The sequence below is a fragment of the Cynocephalus volans genome, chromosome 7 (assembly GCF_027409185.1).
Source record: "Cynocephalus volans isolate mCynVol1 chromosome 7, mCynVol1.pri, whole genome shotgun sequence".
Lineage (NCBI taxonomy): Eukaryota > Metazoa > Chordata > Mammalia > Dermoptera > Cynocephalidae > Cynocephalus > Cynocephalus volans.
In genome coordinates this window covers 158771401-158788900 of record NC_084466.1, presented here as the reverse complement: position 1 = coordinate 158788900, position 17500 = coordinate 158771401, and the positions used below count along the sequence as shown (strand labels likewise).

Below are 17500 nucleotides of genomic sequence, written 5' to 3'. Positions count from 1 at the left end.
GATTTCTAATCCTAGCCAAATCCAAAAGCTGTAATATTTGAGAAATGATTTTAACAATGGACAGCACCTGCCGAAACCCAGTGAAGGGTAGGAGCAAGTGCTGTTGAGTGTTGGTGGCCTCGATGTGCTTGTGCAATGAGTGGGCAACACGACCGGTGTCCAGGGGCAGCTGCGAGGTCCCCAGAAGGAGCCCAAGTTGGGGACATTGGGCTGCGACTCCTGCTGTGTCGCCACCTGAGGATGTGCTGGAGCTGGTCTGTGCTCCCACTGGGGCGTGGTCCTCTCGCCTGTCCAGCAAGCAGGTGATGTGAGGATGCTGAGGTCCCTTCCACTTTGAGGTTAGAAGAGGGAGCAGAAATTCCTCAACCTTTTTCTTTCCAGCGAGGACTGAATGAGCCCAAGAGGTAAAATGTGGATTCCACTTCTGCCTACTCTCCAGTAGGCCCCGTTACCCCAAGAGGTGCCTGGATTGGGTCCTCCCAGACAGCCAAGGCTGCTGTCCCCAGTGGCATTCGGCTCCATGACAGCCCAACAATCCTCGATGTGGTCAAGGTGGGAGAGGCTGTACCTGCCCCACACTAGGGGCCACTTTCTCCCATGGGACCAGCTCAGGAGGGACCAAGAGCCCAGAACTGCTAAAGGACCACAGTGGACATGGGCATGGTTAAAGTTTATGGGGCTTCACGTCCCCCAGCCACTTCTGGGGCCTGGATGCCCCCAGTCTTTATTTTTTAATACACCAGAGGTCCCCACTGTATTAAAAAATAGACATGTCAAAATGGGGTTATAAAAATCAGGGCATCTTTTAAACACTTATATATACTTCAACAAATAAGTTCTTTTGCTGTGCAGAAAAGGACAGCTGCTGTCGGTAGCAGTCCCTGGGAGGGAAGTCAGGATCCCGCTTCGGGCTGGTGGGCTGCCTGCCCCTTGGCTGTAGGGCCATTTTCAGGTGTGAGCCGCAACTGTGCATAGTCAACACGTGCCTGCTCTTCACTGTTGGCATGGACCCCCATGCCTCTGAGTCCCTAAGACTCTGGATGCTTCTGAGGCCCAAGAGCTTTAGGCTGTGCGGGCAGTGGGCCCCTGCAGACCCAGGGTTTGCAGCCAGACCCACACTACCCTGCCGGGTGTGGCCATAGGACCTGAGCACGTGCTTCCTGACTCCTCTGAGCCCTAATTTCTCCTCCACCCTACCCAGTAGGGTCTTGGTGAGGATCCAGGGATAACTTACCTCCAGAGTCTGACACGTGGCAGGCACTCAGTAAATGGTACGTCCTGCAGAAAGTCACTGGGGTCCTTGGGAATCCTATGCAAGTCTGAGCTCCTTAGAGGTGAGACTTTTATTCTCCACTTGTAGGCCACATACTGCACATCACAGTTGGGCATCCTGTGCAGAGGGTCACGTGTCTGCCACGTAGTCCTGTTTTGGTTCTGGCACTAAGTGAGCATGTGTCTATGTGTGGCAAGACTGACTGGTTGTGCACAAAAGTGGATGCATAACATCACTTGTTTGCACATGAGACTCCCTGACCATTGGGCTTGAATTCTTTAGTGGATGCCTGCAGTGGATCCTTTCGCAAGTCCAGAATCTTAGCATACATGAGATTTTTGGTGGGGAAATCTGCACAGCTCTCACTAGGAGTGGGGACTTTTTTTTTTTTTTTTTTGAGAAGAAATTTGATAGCAGAAAGGTCCAGTGTCCTTCCTTCCCTACTTTGCCTGTTGTCTGCTGAGGATTCTGTCCCAATGCTGCAGAGAAAGGCCCTGGGCCAAGCATTTGTAAACAAATGTGTAGGAAAACCAAGCTGGGGTGGGAGGAGCCACATGTCACCGGCTGGCAGGTGTCATGTGGCAGAGGTCTATAGGGCTGGTGACCCAATTCCCAGCTGCCTTGCTCTCCAGAGTCGGTGGGAGGGGGGACTCTCTGGAGCCCGTTATTCTCCGGCCAGGTACGATGCCCTCCTTGGCCAGAGGTGTCCTCTCCAGGTGTCTGGGGTGTCCCATCTCCTCTCCCTGAGGGAAGCAGCATATTCCAACTTAGTTCCAGCGACCACCGGCCTGTCCAAATGCGCATCTTCCATTCCCACAGGGTACGTCATGCCTGCTCTGGGGCTGACTGGGCTTCTCAGGCCACGTGTTCAAGGGCCTGGCTGCCATGGAGAAGTTCTACCCCAAAAGGGCATTTTCAATGAGGCTATTCAGCAATCTCAGCCCTTCCTTGCTGGAGGTTAATGTATCGCCTCCCCCACACCCCGTCATTAGTAGGAATATACATTTCAAACGTCGTGTAAGGGATAGGGGCTCCATAGTCTCAGGGAGCAGAGGAAAGGTGAGGTCGCAACCTGTCTGACCTGGAAGCTTCTGTCTGATTTGCATTGCCCTGAAATTGATGGAGACAATGAGGTAATCACCGGGAATTGCACTCCCCGCTGAAAACTGAGCCAGCCCCACTGCACATCCCGGTAGGCACCGTCCCCAGGCGTCTGGTTCCCATCAGTGTCCCCCAGCCCCGGAGGCTGCCGGGACACCCTCACATTTAACCTTCCCTGCGTGAGGCCAGCCGTGGGGCAGCCCGGCCTCAGGATAATGAACCTGGGCTCAGAGGAGGGGACTGCCTGCCAGAGGCTGGGAGCGACTTTGCCAAGGGCCTAAGTGATCTGTTTACAGTGATCTGAGAAACACCAGAGTTTTCAGAACCAGACCTTATTAGTCAAGCCACAGTGGACGCTCTCTGCTGCTCCCTGCCCGGGAAGGGGACGCAGGCCAGGCCCCGTCCAGCCAGCCCTGTGCCTGCTGCTTTCAACTACTGTAAAGACACAATTACCTTGGGAGGCTGTGGCAGTTCAGTTGATTAGCACGGTGAATTAAAAGAATGAGTCACAAATGACATGTCCGGCGCTTCCGTACTAGTTCTTTGTATTCCCGGTGCGCCTCACCCCTGTTGTAAGAAGGTCAAAAATGAGAGAGAGAGAACAATTTTCAGGCGGCTAGCACTTAGGAGCAGAATTAACAATCGCTCGGTATGTAATTGCCAGTTAATAGTAAATTGCCTTCTAGACTGTAAAATGCTATATAAACTGGTGGGCACCCAAAATTAAATTAATGAGATATTTGCCACATTTAAAAGTGAGTAGCGCAAATTAATAACTGAGTGCAGTGCTTGTTTTAATATTTGTCTGCTAGTGTACCGTTGGCTTGTTTAATAATAATTAAAGTCGTCCCGGCATAGCCTACCTGAGAAACTCACGACACAGGCAAACCGAGCAGCTTCACACTCATAATTTCACCAGTAGAAACACATCACATTGTTAAGAGTAATGAAAGGAATTATTTTTTAATTAGAATATAAGCATTACGGTGTTATTTGATTAACACAGGTTGGAATGTGTATGCTTCTGATTGAAATTATGTTATCACAAAAACTGCTTTTACAGACGTGTTTTCAAGGGTGAAGCGTTATGGCACCAATGTGTGTGTTACTGTTTTCTTAAAATGTCCATGTGGCAGAATGGTTTCCTGTTAGACCTCAGCACCGAGGCTGGCTGGTGGCGGCACAGCTTCAAGCACAGCTTTCAGAGCCACAGTGATGCCCTTGGGGGGAGGGGAGGTTCCCTGGTGACCTCTCCTAACTGAAGGTTGGGCTGACCCACCCTCATTTTAGAGATTTCTTTTGCCCCATTAAAGAAATTATCACAAATTACTGGGAGTCAACGTGTCATCTGCGACAGACTGAAACCAGAGACTAAGCAAGACATTGGCAGTCGAGAGTAAGCGCAGCCAAGGTGGACACGGAGCGCTTGACCGCCCAGTACCTGGACCGGCCCCAGGTCTGCAATGCATCTACTAGATGGGAACATGAAAATGATTATTTTCTGCACACAGACGTGCGTTCAATTTCAGCCTTGTGAAATCATTACTCAACCAGTAATTGCTAACAGTTTGTGTTCTTTCTGATATAGTATTTATGTTTTCCTTTTTCTTTTTTTTTAAAAAAGATGGTGCCTTAAAACTAGCAATATGCAAGGGGGTGATGGCTCTGTCCTCCCACTGCTGTTCTGGCACCCACGGGGTGACGGCATCCCACCCCGTCTTCTGGTGGGTTTCCACCACTCAACCTGCTCTTTGCTCCCCCGTGAAAGCACGCATGTTTCTGGAGCATGTTCACGATCTCTTGTGTGCGTTCAGACGTGGTTCTGTCAACACTGTGGTCAACAGTGCCCTTTGCGACCCCAGCCAGCACCAGCGAGCTGTCTCCCAGGCCAGTGCTCCTCAAACAAATGACTTGTAGCCACAGAGCAAATGATTCTTAATTGCCGCTCACAAATCATACTATTTTCACTCTGCTAAAATAAACGCGAGCACCTTCCTTAACTGTAACCCACCTGATTATCTCAGTTATAAATTTTCAGCCACAAAGGTGGACATGGTGGGAATCCCACGCTTGCATCCTGGGTCCCAGCGCTCAGGGAAGCTTCAGCACAGTTCAGCCAGTGACTCCTCCCCTGTCCTGCCAGTGAGGCCCAGAGGCCCAGCTGCTGACCGTCCCTTCCTGTCTGCAGGGGGCACTCCTGTGGCCACACTGGTTGTGCCGCTGCAAACTCACCAGTTGGTGGAGGTCTGTTTCCCGTCATCCTCCCCAGTGACAGCCCCAGAGGTTAGACACCTTTAGACACCTTTGCCTTTATATCAAGTTAATTATATCAGAGAACAGCCTGGGGCCTGTGTTTTCAGCTCAGGCCGTCTCTAGACCTGCCCGGAATTGGGATGATTATCTGGATAATGCATGAACCAAACGGTACTGTTTCTCCTCCCAACCTGACACCACCTTTCTTTTGTCATTTGTTTATGTGGAAAAGGGTGAATTTTTTGCATTGACAGGTGGCATGTGTCCCTGCCTCAGCCCCCTTCACCTGGGAGTAGAGACCACCTGCCATCATTGGGGTCATTTGCAGGGGTCCCTGGGGTCCCTTATAAAGGCAGAGCCACAATAGAGGGGAGGCAGGGTGCCCACCTGGTGTCCTCCCCCCACTGCGGCACAGCGTTAAACCAAACAGCCATCAGTTAGTCCGCCAGCATGTCAGTGGGCGCTGGAAGGGAGACTCGATAACGTATCCCTGTAAAGAGCGTTGCTGTGAGGGCTCCCAGGGTCACTGCTGTCCCCTCTCTTTCCCATCTCGAAGGAGGCCAGGAGAATGAGACACACCGTTTGTGCTGTTGCGCAAGTAGACTATTTGTCCTAATCAGTGACACCATTTACTAGAATTGCTTAAAATGAACTATACCTCATACAGAAATCGCACATTTAGAGAGTTCCATTCATCATCTGAAAATTGAGGGCCAGTAAACTTTTCTGCTCCTCCAGTGGGATCATAGGCATGCATCAAAATGTTAAAAATGATTGGTGAGAGGGAGCTGTCACCCATTTATCAAGGAAAAGAACATTATTTGCTAATTTCCCAACCAGGCTGGTGACAGGGTGCTTCGTCTTTAGACCCACGGTGACCAGCATGGCCTTTTTGTTATTAGTACAAGTCAAGCGGTTTTGGGCTGTTGCTAACAAGACACATTTGTCTGTCATCGGAGGGGCTTTGGTTGTTTTCCAAGTGGCTGTGACCGAGTCTGCTCCCTGCACCCCGATTGGCTGCTCTTGTCGGGGCCATGCTAACCCTGGAGGAGAAACGAACTGATAAATCACAAAGTTTCCGTGTCAAGGTGAAGGTATTGACTCTTCAGTGCCAAACCTGACAAAATGGAGCAGAGAGGAGACGGCCATTCATCTTCCCCAAAGGACAAAAGGGTCATGCGGGTTTCACCTAGTGATTGTTGGGATGTGGACGGTGGGAGCAGGTGTGACCTCTCCCCCCAAGTCCCTACAGAGGCAGGGTCCCCTGGTCCCGCTTCCCCACCCATCACTGTGGTGCACCTCCGGAGGGCCATGGGGAGGAGAGTCATGGAGAGCCATGGGATCCATGAGAGAGGGTCATGTCGGAGATTTTCATGTTAAGTTTCTGAGGAGTAAGGATGCACCTCTGACGACACCTCGGGAGGGTTACGGGACAAGGTGTGGGACTGAGGGGGAAATGAGCACATGCCCATTTAAAGGCAAAAGAAGTGGATGTGGTCAACTGTGTGCAGGATAAAGCAGGGATCACGAGGTATAAGGCTAAGATGACACAAGTCACTCTGGCTAAAATCCCCCTGGGTTAAGCTCTGGAGACCAAGGGAAGCCTCAAGACAAACATTTTGGTCAAGAAGCTTCAGTGGAGGTGTGTGGTTCTAACACCAAAGAGGAGACAGGACGGATCACTCTGTGGTCCTGGAAGAGCAGGAGCCAGAACCAAGCATTGCTGCTCCTTTTCTTTCTGGCTTAGAAGTCACTGGTGCCACCAGCGTCCTCCTACCAAATCCGCTTGGCTGGACAGAGGGCACAGTGCGGACAGCCCAAGTCTGGAAATGGATGGCACGCATTGTGCCTGGGTGCTCGCCTGCTGGGTGCGGGCCACTGGGGTCGAGGCCTGTCCACGCTTTCGCCCGACGCCTTCATTTTCAGAAGGTCTCTAGGCCCGGCCGTGTGCATGTGCTCTAGGCTGAGGCTTGGATCACAAAGGCATGGCCTGAGAAAGAAGTTGCTCTGACAAACGTATCATTCGTATCCATTGGGCCTTTTACATTTGCTGTGGAAAATGCAAAACGAGTAAGATCTGACTTTCTCTTCAGCAAGTCGTTTGCACGGCACACTGCCACAAGGAAGGCCGTTGGCTTGCAATGTGTGCCATTTGCTGCACTGAAAGGAAAAAATGTAGATGTTTGCAACTGCTCTTAATGAGCCTGTGCACTGTCTCAGTTTCATGAGGGACCTGAGTGCATGTGGAATGGCGCACGAGTCTGGAAGCCTCGTGGCAGAGCATGTTAGATTTTCAATACAGACACTCCCACTGAGGCACGAGGCCACTGCAGATTTTGGGAAACATCAGTGCAAGTTGTCTTTGCAGGAAAGTTTCCTAAAGATTCAGCATGGCCTGGGTCATTGTTCCTTCCTTTCTCCTCTAGACCCCACCCTCTCCTGGCCCTCAGGAGACATCCTCCCTGAGCCTTCCCAGGGCCTGGTCCCCTTCCTCTCCAGGCTTCCAGTGACCACTGGGGAAGCTAAAGTCAGGAAATCTAGGTTGTTGGGTTGGGGGGATTCTGCTAGATTCTTTCTCTATCTTTTGACCCCTTTTATCTTCCCAGGACAAGGCCCCGCCCAGAATCTCCCCTCTGCCCCTCTTGTCTCGGTGTCTGTGGCACACACTCCTCGCCACACACTGAATCGGGGTGCCCAAGGCTGGTGATCAGTCACATGCTCGAGCAAGAGCAGCTGCCTGTATCCCTAGTTTAGAAGACCAACTCAGGGCTTTTTCTGATGAACCTATTCCCAGCACAGAAACATCCCATGTAAACTTTAGGCCTGTTGGCACCAGGCATGTGTGGCCTATCCCAAACTAAAGACTGTCAGTTTCCCTGTGTGCTTGTCACAGGTGAAAATGGTTATTGTTCTAAAAGTTAGCTTAGGTTGACTACCAGGAGAGTGAGACAGATGTGTCACTGCTGGACACTGTGCAGGTGCTGGGACTGTGCTGTGGCCTGGCCCTGCCCGCGGGGAGCTCACGCACTGACATTCTATACTTGCAGTCCCAGGGATGGGCGCCAGGCTCTGCTTGCCTGCCATGGCCCCATGCTGGTGGAGGCCTGCTGCATGCAGAGCCCTGCACCCACCAGTGGGTTGCACTCTCCTTTTCCTCACTACCCTGGATTCCACGGCCACCTGGGCTACTCCTTCCTGTGTGCTTGGCAAACACCAACCAATGGGCATGCTCCTTAAGATGAGCACAGCGTCTCATCTGAAAGATGCACTGGGATGCTGAAGCCCACCATCAGCCCGGTTTGGAATTTGCCCATGGTTCCCAGCGTCCAGTGTTTGCCTGATGCCCAACTGGGTCAGGTACTCAGCCGGGCACTGCAGGTGATTCAGAGAGGCAGGGAATCCATCAGGGACTTGCAGGCACTCATCACTGGGATCTGGGGGGCTCCATACCAAGGGAAGCACCTCTCTTCATCATGGCAGCCCCCCTGCATGGTGTCTGGACAGCGCCAGGCACGTGTCAGATGCAGACGCCATATGTATAATCCCGCTCAAGTCTCGTGGGAACAAGACAGGATATAGAAAAGAAGTTAGTAAAATAGTCATAATGAAAAGGTGCCAAGTCCCATGAGAAGAGGAGGAGTTGAGGAGCCGTGGGACTCACAGGAGGAGAAGCCCCGGGCAGGTGGCATGCAGTGGCTGTGGGGGCGCAGCCCTGGGCGTTGGGCAGCAGGGGCTGGGAGTTCCAGGCAGACGGTGAGGTCAGGGCTGGTGGTAGGGCTGCCAGGTGTGAGCACATGGTGGCTGTCTGGTCCCAATACAGCTTGGGGTTTGGGGCCTTGGGTGAATAGGGCTACTTTTGTGGGAGACACACAATCCTACACCCTGGGTTCAAAGACTGTGCTTTGGGGGATTCTGGTATTTATGTTATTCTTGGCAATGTCTTTGAAGGCTCTGCCTTAGAATGTTCTATTTCTTCTGTATTCAGCCTGAAAAACCAGGGTTAAAAATGCCTCCATGGAGATTAAAGAGGACAATAATGTTGGGAAAGCAAGTCATACTACCTAAGTGGGGCTGTGTCCCCTGCTGTCCCTTCCCCCTCAGCGGGTTGTGTGGTGTGCAGCCAGCGTGGTGGCTCTGTGCTTTCTCACAAGTGCTGGAAGCTCATTTATCACTAAACAACATTCAGACTCTGGAAGGTGTTTCCCTCAGTGTAGGTACAGCTGGCACATATATTCTGATTAGAAACACTTCTTTCACTTAAAACATTTGCTTTTTATTCAGATGTCATTCACATGCCATAAAACTCACCCAAAGTGGACCTTAAGTGGTTTTTAGTACATGCACAAAGTTGTGCAGCCTTCAGTCTGTCCAAGGACGTTGTCACACAGAAAGAAACCCTGCGTCCATTAGCCGTCACCCCCGCTCCCCTTGCCCGTTCCCATCCCCCCGGCCCCCGGCAGCCACTAATCTCCTTCCTGCATCCATGGATTTGCCTGTTCCGGATGGTTCACATACATGGAGTCATGCAACATATGGTTCTTCATGTCTGGCTTCTCTGCTTAGCAGAAGCGTTTTGAAGTTTCGCCCATGTCATAGCACATGCCAGGGCCTTCTCCCTTTTTATGTCTGAATACTATTCCACTGTATGGACGTACCACTCTCCTTTATCCTTCCACCCACTGATGGATGTTCAGATATTATGAAAACTACTGCTGTGAACATCGGTGAGCTTTTGTGTGGACGTGATAGGCATTAGGTTGCCTTTGGCTTCTCAAAATTGAAAATGTTGAGGTACCTTCTGTGTTGGCTTGGTATCTTCAGGAGGCCAGGCAGTTGATACTCAGCACTTCTGAGCACCTACTGTTTGCACTGCTCTGAAGGGCAGGTGCATAGCAGGTGACCTTCCAGGAGGAGGGCAGACACCTGAACAGGCAAATGGGTCGATGGAGCAGGTGGGCAGGTGCTCCCAGGGGAGCATGAAAGGGGGCTCCCTTTTGTCCTCAGCCCTGGCAGGGACACCTCCAGCCTTGGGAGGGGTCTGAGCTTTGAGAGCTTATTTCTCAGTTCACCTCTGCACGGAGATTTTCCACTGGTTTAAAGTGTGCAAATCCATTGCCCGGATGTTTCTCCACAAAGCATTGTTTCCCACTTGGTTTTTAAGACCTCCTCTCCCAAAGGCTCTAAGACAGTTGAAAACACAGGGACACTTGAATTTTCTTTTTTAAAGAAAATGGCAGCCTCAGGCATCATGTTTACCTGCTGGCATCTCTTTCCCTTCTGTTCACAGACTCCTCCATACTTAGAGAGACTGAGATCTTAGAGCGGCCTTTGTGGGTGGTGCAAGGGGTGGGGGATGGCCAGGGCCATAGTGACCTCAGAGCCTCTGCCATGGCGCGTGTCTGTCCCTGGGTCCCCATTCTGGAGGCAGGCAGCCCTGGAGAAGTGCGAGTCTTTGAGGCCGCCACGTGCCTTCGTCTTTCTCTGCTCTGGGCTGGGCCTGGTAGGTGTAGTTTCGACACGACTATAAAAGCCGTAATCCAGTGCATTCTTGGAGGTATGTAAACAGAATTGTTTGAATGCAATCCAATGGTTGTCAGCAAGGGTATTATTTTGGTAACAAGGAAGATGAGCTGTCCCCTTTTCTGCATTTGGTGTCACATCACAATGCCGCCATCCGCTGCCAGGCGGTGGTGAATGGAAGCCGGTCCCTGTGCTCGAGGCCCGCTTGGGCTGTCTCTGTGAATACCAGAACAGCATTCTCCATGCGAAGGAGGCGGCTCCCGGTTCCAATTAGAAGTCAAGTGTGGCGCTTTTCCCGTCCTGAGGAGGCGTGTTGGCAGAAAACACCCTGCAGTTAGTGGGTTGGAGAGAATTCCAGAGTTGCTGGGGTGAAACCGAGGCTGACCCCAGGCGGGTCTGAGCTGCCCCTGCTGGAGCGGGGGCCCCACGGGTGGGCGCAGCCAGGCTGCTAGCTAAGCCACAGCCATTCTATGGGGGCAGAGCTAGGGTTAGCCTTTTGGTGCAGAGAAGAGTGACCTTACATCTTCCCATGTGTCCCCTGGCCAGGCCGGCCCTGCAGGCCAGCGCCCCATGAGTGCTGCAGGGGCCGCGTGGCCTTTGTGTTTCCCATGCACACACAACGTGGCCTGGCTCACCCTGCCGAGTTCTGTGATTGAAATTCATTGCCAAATTTATTGAGAAATTAATGAGAAAAGCTGCAAAGTATTGACTTTGAGAGGAAAACACAACTCATCTTGAATGAGGAGGAAAATGCAGCAATAATTTAGCCACTATTGATTTGGCCCTGTCCATGTATTGATCTTCATTTTACAATATTAATTTGCACCTGCAATCGGCTGCAAGGGAACCGATTTCATTTCATGGCCGCGTTAATGTGCAGAGCATTAGGCGCTCTTAAGAAGCGGGGGTATTACATGTCATATGGAGAAGGCAGATTTTTTTTTCCTTCTATTTTTGCTTGTTACTGAAATAGACTAAAAATTAATTTTTTTGTCGGACAAAATATGAAAGCAAAAGCCCATCTAAAACGTAGCCCTCCTCTCGGCGGCCCCGGCCGCTTTTCATCCGCGCGAGGAGCCGTCACCCGCCTGGAACTCCAGCCACCTCTCATCATCATGCCCAGATCAGTTCAAAGTTCATGAAATTTCTATGAGCATTGATCTCGCCCCATTGATTTTTTTTGCAGCAGATCTTTGAAATTTTAATTTCCCGAGCATCTGAATTTCTTATAGATGAAATGCACTTGGAGGAGACAGTTGATGATAAAGTAGAGAACTTAGCATCATTTTAAAGCCTAAAAAAGGGAGAAAAAACAGGCATTTGCAGACTTTGTGTAATGTTTTTGAGGTGGAATGATGAAGGTGCTGCGGTGGGGGCAAGGTATTCAAGGGGGAGCTAAATATCAATTTTGTGTCTGTGGCCACACATTTTTAATGCAACTTTTTATACAGTCATTTTTGAAAGAAAAGCTATCTGGAGAAACAGCAGGACAGAGAAACATTCTTCACCGCGCAATCATTTGCTCACAGCAGTCTTTATCACCTGGTCAAGTTCACCTAGTTACTTATCAGTGGGACATTTAATAACCTCAAGGTGATATAATTGCTATTGGCATTTTTCCCCTTGGATTCAGCTGGTTAATGTGTAAACTACTTGTCAGCAAATAGCACTTTGTCACTGAAATCACTAACACCCTCTAGAGGAATGTCTTTGTATTGAGCAATTTAATTTTACTTTATTTAATTTTTACACATTACAACCTGTGTTCATTCAGGCACACTGGCGGCTTGCAGTCTGTTGGGGCAGGGTCTGGGTATCCCTGTTAGTAAAATATACTGTATCTTACTTAACAATCCCCATTGCCTTAATTGAAGCGCGTTCCTGTCCCTCGGAAAAGGAACTGCAGATGTTCTTATTATGTAGTTATGTTGCTAATGTGAAAAACTGCCTCATTATGAGGATCTGTTTGTAGCTAGAAAATTACTGCATTATGACAAATGCATGATTGGGAACTTACAGGAAGATGATCATTATTGAAATGAAACTGGAACTCATTTAATAGCTGCAACCAGCAGCTGGAATGAAGCAAATGAATGTCTTCCTGTTTTTATTGTTGTAGTCAGGTTTTTCAGGCAGAAGGAACATTTGTGCTAAACCAAAAACTTCTTGTATCTCTCCTTGCTCACTGGGCTTCGGCTTAAACAATGGAGAGGCGATGCTAAAAGCAGCTCATTTCCTACCTGTGAGTCTCCCCCTTGTGTGTTTAATGACACTATTTTAAAAACACAACTGTGGCTGGAAGACCAATTACTCCAGGAGCACTTAAAGGCACGCACACTGCTCTGAGGCTGGGCTGGTCTCCAGGTCCCCCTGGCAGGGGTGGTCGGGAGGCTGCCACCACAGTGAAGCTCTGCCACCGTGGCCCCCTCCTTCCTACTGCAGCTCAGACCCTGTTTGCAGGCAGGGAGCCTCCAGGCCTGGGGGGACCCGAGTGCCCTGGGCTGGCCCCCACTGCAGCAGCAGCAGCAACCTGCTCACAGATGCCCTTGGGGGCGAGTACCCACAGCTGAGCCCCAGGCATGTAGTAGCTACTTAATAAACGTCAGGTGAATGAACTGGATTTAAGACAGTTGGCTTGGCTATCTTCTTTCCGAGGGAGTTGCTCTTTATAGGAAACACTCACTGGCTCTAGACATATCTATTTTCCAATTTGAATTTTCTTCTGTTTTGTCAACCTGGAGGTACTGCACATGTCCCCCTGTTTAACTGCATGAGGTTTATATATCGATGGACTTGCTATTCAAGTCTAATAAAATAACCATATGCATTTTGGGGTATTAGAAATCAACACAGAACTCAGGGCAGGCCTGGCTGACATTGAAGGTTAAGCCATCAAAATGAAAACTACAACTCTGTATGTCACAAGAAAGAAAATTCCACTGACTCCTGCCCATTGGTACGTTTCTAATTGCTGCAGGCCGATTGGAGCTGCTCTGGCCGCAGCTGCAGCTCAAAGCCTGATGCCATTTTCGGCTGCCACATTAGCTCTGGCAATCCCAACTTGAACTGACATCACAGACCGTTAAAATTTTATCAATTGCGGTATGATTAATCCCCCAGTACATGGGCATGACTTAAATATTTAGAATGCTTCTTCTGTTATGACTTTAATGCATGTAAAGTAACAAGATTAACTCTAGTACACTCAAATGTATTTAAATATGTATCCTTCCCGAGCTGTAGGCTATTCTGGCGTGTAGGAATCACTGAGTCTATGTGGTCGTGTCAGGCCCTATTTGTATGACCTGCGCTGGATGCTGGCCTGCATGTGATAGCCGGATATCTGGCCTTTCCCAGGCTGCCTGACTGCCTGCCTCATTTGGCATGGAATGTGATTCCCGGCTATTCCAGCTTCTGATTCATTCAGGTTTTATTGCTGTGTAATTTTCTTATTCTAAAATAAAAGCTCTCCAACAAAAATTACTATGCATTAGGCCGCGGTAGCCTACTCAAATGGATATTAATACAGTTTATCTCTAAAAGGACGAATAATGTATTTGAAACAGATAAAAGGCCCTCCACTAAATGAGGAATGTTCACATCTCATGGCATGGTTAATACAGAGATATTTCACAGGGGAGATTTGTTTTATGACTTTTGATACAACAGTCTTGTAATCTGACATATCTTAAACGATATAATTTCGCACATACATTCATCTCTTAGACGCAGGAGCCATCTCAGCAAAATTTGAATTCAGGACAAATAATGGGCGCTAATTACTTCTGGGGGGATTTATTATAAAACTCATCCTCTCAGATGCAGATCCATGGAAATCCATGCAGAAAGTTGGAAGCTCACAATACATTTTGAGAAATGTATTGCTTTCTTCCCCTTCAGCAGAAAATAACATTTGTTTTTGTTGTGTTTAAGGCTGAGTTTAAATTAATTTAACCCAGTGACACATGTTCGGAGACTAAGCATGCTGCTAAATAATTCCTTGGAATAAATTGCTCGGGAACCAAGTACATTAATTTACGGCTCTCCTGATGCTGACAGATGTGAGGGGTGGGGGAGGACCGACAAATATTAACATAAAACAAATTTGCTTTATTCTTCTTCATATTTCTCCCTCATCCCTGACTTGAGCTCACCCAAGGCTCCTTCTCTAATTATCCACGAGGTCAGTAAGCAAAATTGGGAAGAAGCCGGGAGATCAATACAAATTATCCGTGAGCAAACCAGTGCTGACAGTTTGAATTGCAGCATATGTTTACCCAAAATCAGGCAATTTATCTTAATATCAGCAAAGTAATGCAGTGCAGGTGAAAGGTCAGGCAATCTCTCCCCCTCATAATTACCCAGTTCTAAAACAGGAAAGTGGTATTGATTGGCCTGGCTCGCGGGGCTCTGTGACTGGACGTGCCAGCGCCTTGCCCTGGCCCAGCTGGGCTCCCGCCTGTAAACTCGACACGCCAAGGGTTTAGTAGATGTCTGTGAAGGTCCTGAATGCTTCTCCTCTGGTTGCAGAATTTGCTAGTGAGGCCTTGGTGATGCCTCACTTGTCCAGGCTCAGGGTGGGGATGGGTCGTGGGTGGTTCGGCACTCACAGGACAGTGGGCCAGGTGGGCCACCCGTGGTCCGGGCCTTGTAGGAGCCAGTCAGCTCGGCAGATGGCAGCTGCTCTTGGGGGCATGGAGGCAAATTGGATAACCCTACCCCCAGCGATCAGAAATCTCCCAGAACCGTGAACATGGGACACTTCTCCCATGATTTAAAGAAAGGACGGTTTAATTCTCACACATAAACTTATTGGGCTTCCGAGCCCCTGGATGGGACGTAACACTGGAACCATGGCCCCGGCCCCCTTGCTGCAGCGCACGTCCAGCCCAGCGGGGACCTCCAGTGGCACAGTTACGTGTCATATCCGAGCTTCCAATGGAATGCCGTGCTGATTCTTGGCAGTGCACTCAAGACTTCAGTAAATGCTCTTTGGGTCAAATCCGGAGGTAAAAGGTGCTCTGGTATTTAGACTGCTTTAAAATATTTTGGGTCCTAGAAGAAGAATATCAGTTCAACTGAAACACTGGAAAATGTCTCTCCCAGAACGAGAGTGTATGGTTATTACAAGTCATAAAGCTTCTGAAAGCTTGCATTAAAGCGCCTGTCACCTGGCAGGGGCATTTGCATGAAATCAATAACGGCCGCCCATCTATCTCTTCTGATCACCTTTCATCAGGCCGATTCATTAAGTCAAACCGTCATGGTGATTAGCTGGGAGAGAGGGGCGACCTGACGTGTTCGAAATGCACAGGGGCCACCTTTTTTGTTCCCTGATCAAGACGTGTAATACTTTATCTCAGCCTCTTTGGACCAAGTCGCTTGGTGAGGCAGAAGCAGCCACCCAGCCACCCCAACCGCGCTTTTGCCTGACACCCTTGCCCGGGCCCAGGCAGAGACATGACAAATTGTCCCCCAAGTCAATGCTGACAGCTTCCGATGATTAATGGTCTGATTATGAAGTGGTTTTACACATATAGAATTTACATCACAGAGAGTTAGAAATTTTGCCATGTCACACACACCGAGACATTTTGAAGAGCTTTACTATTTGCAAAGAAAAAAGAAGGCAAAATCCCAGCAAAAGCCATGTCATGTAAAATCAATACATCGGATCAATGCTTTATTAACAAGAAAATGTCTTACTTCACATTCCTGTGCGGACCTTTGTCTCCGGGTTGTATGATGGAATGTCAGATCATATTGTGGTCCTCAACTTTCCCGCGTGTGGTCGAGTGTGCGTGTGAGGCGTCCTGAGCTGCTTACGAGATGCGCCAGCAGCCCAGGCACTTGAGGATAACAGTGGCCAGTCATGCTGGAGAGCACTTTCAAAGGCAGCCCCTAACCTTCCTCCTAGGAAGTCGTAGCCTTTGTGTTCCCAGCGCTCTGCAGAACTGCTGAGTTGGGTGGTGTTCATCATCAAATTACTAATGAGTGATGGCCCAAATTGCGGGCGGAGTAATGAATAGATGGCGGCAGGTCTTATTAGTCTCCGAAAACCCCCTGATTTATGTCGCGCCTTGCACCGTGGAGTTACTCCACGGAAAACGATATCTACATCAAGAAGTAATGTGCTCTGATAAGTATTTTCATCTTAACTCGCGTCCCTGGGCCTCCGGGCTGAGTTTTTGTTGGAGTCAGGCAGAGCCATAATAAAGCCCGATGGCTCCTTATAAAGCTTGTTAAACACAGTGTGTGCAGTCGGATGGAGTCCCGGCCGTGATTCATGTACTGTACACAGCGCATGTGCTGCTGATTTATGGCCGTGCACAGTTCATAGTCAAAATTACAATTTGAGGGATAAAAAGATTAATTACTATTTGTGGCCGGCAATTTCGTGAGGCTGGTGGATTGCAGCTGTAGAATGATAGTGCTTTACATCAGTTTGTAGTCAGCCATTCACAGATTATTAAAGCTTTGCAAGAATAAGTGCTCCTCCTGCCTGGTTTGTGCTCAGGCAATATGCTAGACAAAAAGGGACCACAGGGATAAATCTGAGGCTAGCAATAGCTGGACATATGTCATAATTGCCAGTTTCCCATAAATCCCTGGGCGGTGTGGAAGGCACCGTGTGATGCAGACATCACATCATGACGGTGGTGATTGCTATAGATGGCCCCAAGACCTGTAACTTTGCGACTGCACTACCATTTTTACAATAGATTGAGTCACCTTTGACTTTCTTCCAGTCTAATTATAGATTAGACACCATCACTGTTTTCATGTGCAAAAGGAAAGGGGAAGTCTATTCCTTAAGACAGAGCTAGTGTGCAGGGGTGCTTGCCTTAACGTCAGAGAAGAACTATGCATTTATTTGTAAACGTGCGATAAACAAGTAATGGATGACATAAAAGTAATTAACCTGATCTACATTTCTGTGTCCTGTTGCAGCCCTTAATGAACCAACCATAGATTACGGCTTTCAGAGGTTGCAGAAAGTGATCCCAAGACATCCGGGTGATCCTGAAAGGTTACCCAAGGTTAGTAAAAGAGCAAGTGGTGTCCTACTCATGGTGGGGCCACCACCAGGCTGGTTTTGATTTGGGGGTTGCAGGTGCTCTGAGAAGGGGGAATTCCAGACGCCCCAAGCCCTGCATTCGCGGCGAGGCCCACAGGTGTGGGAGCTGCCCGTCTGCACCTGGCCTGCTTCAGAGGTGGGCGCAGGGTGGGAGAAGGGGTAGGCGGTCTCCAGTTTTCCATTTCATCCCTGAGGAACCATCTTTTTAAAGGAAGGAAAAGAACAGCTTTTCTGATAACAAATATTTTGGATTCTGTGAGGGGGACGTAAACTTC

General features: G+C 49.2%; 1 protein-coding gene across 14 annotated transcripts in view; it reads left to right on the top strand.

Annotated features, from left to right (window-relative positions):
* The window catches only part of EBF3 (EBF transcription factor 3), a 118430-nt gene that overhangs the window by 90993 nt on the left and 9937 nt on the right, over positions 1-17500 (top strand). For all 14 annotated transcript variants that reach the window (XM_063101972.1, XM_063101968.1, XM_063101966.1 and 11 more), the window contains one exon: positions 17099-17187. In XM_063101972.1, the coding sequence (XP_062958042.1) occupies positions 17099-17187 (89 nt within the window). The remainder of the gene's footprint in view (positions 1-17098; positions 17188-17500) is intronic.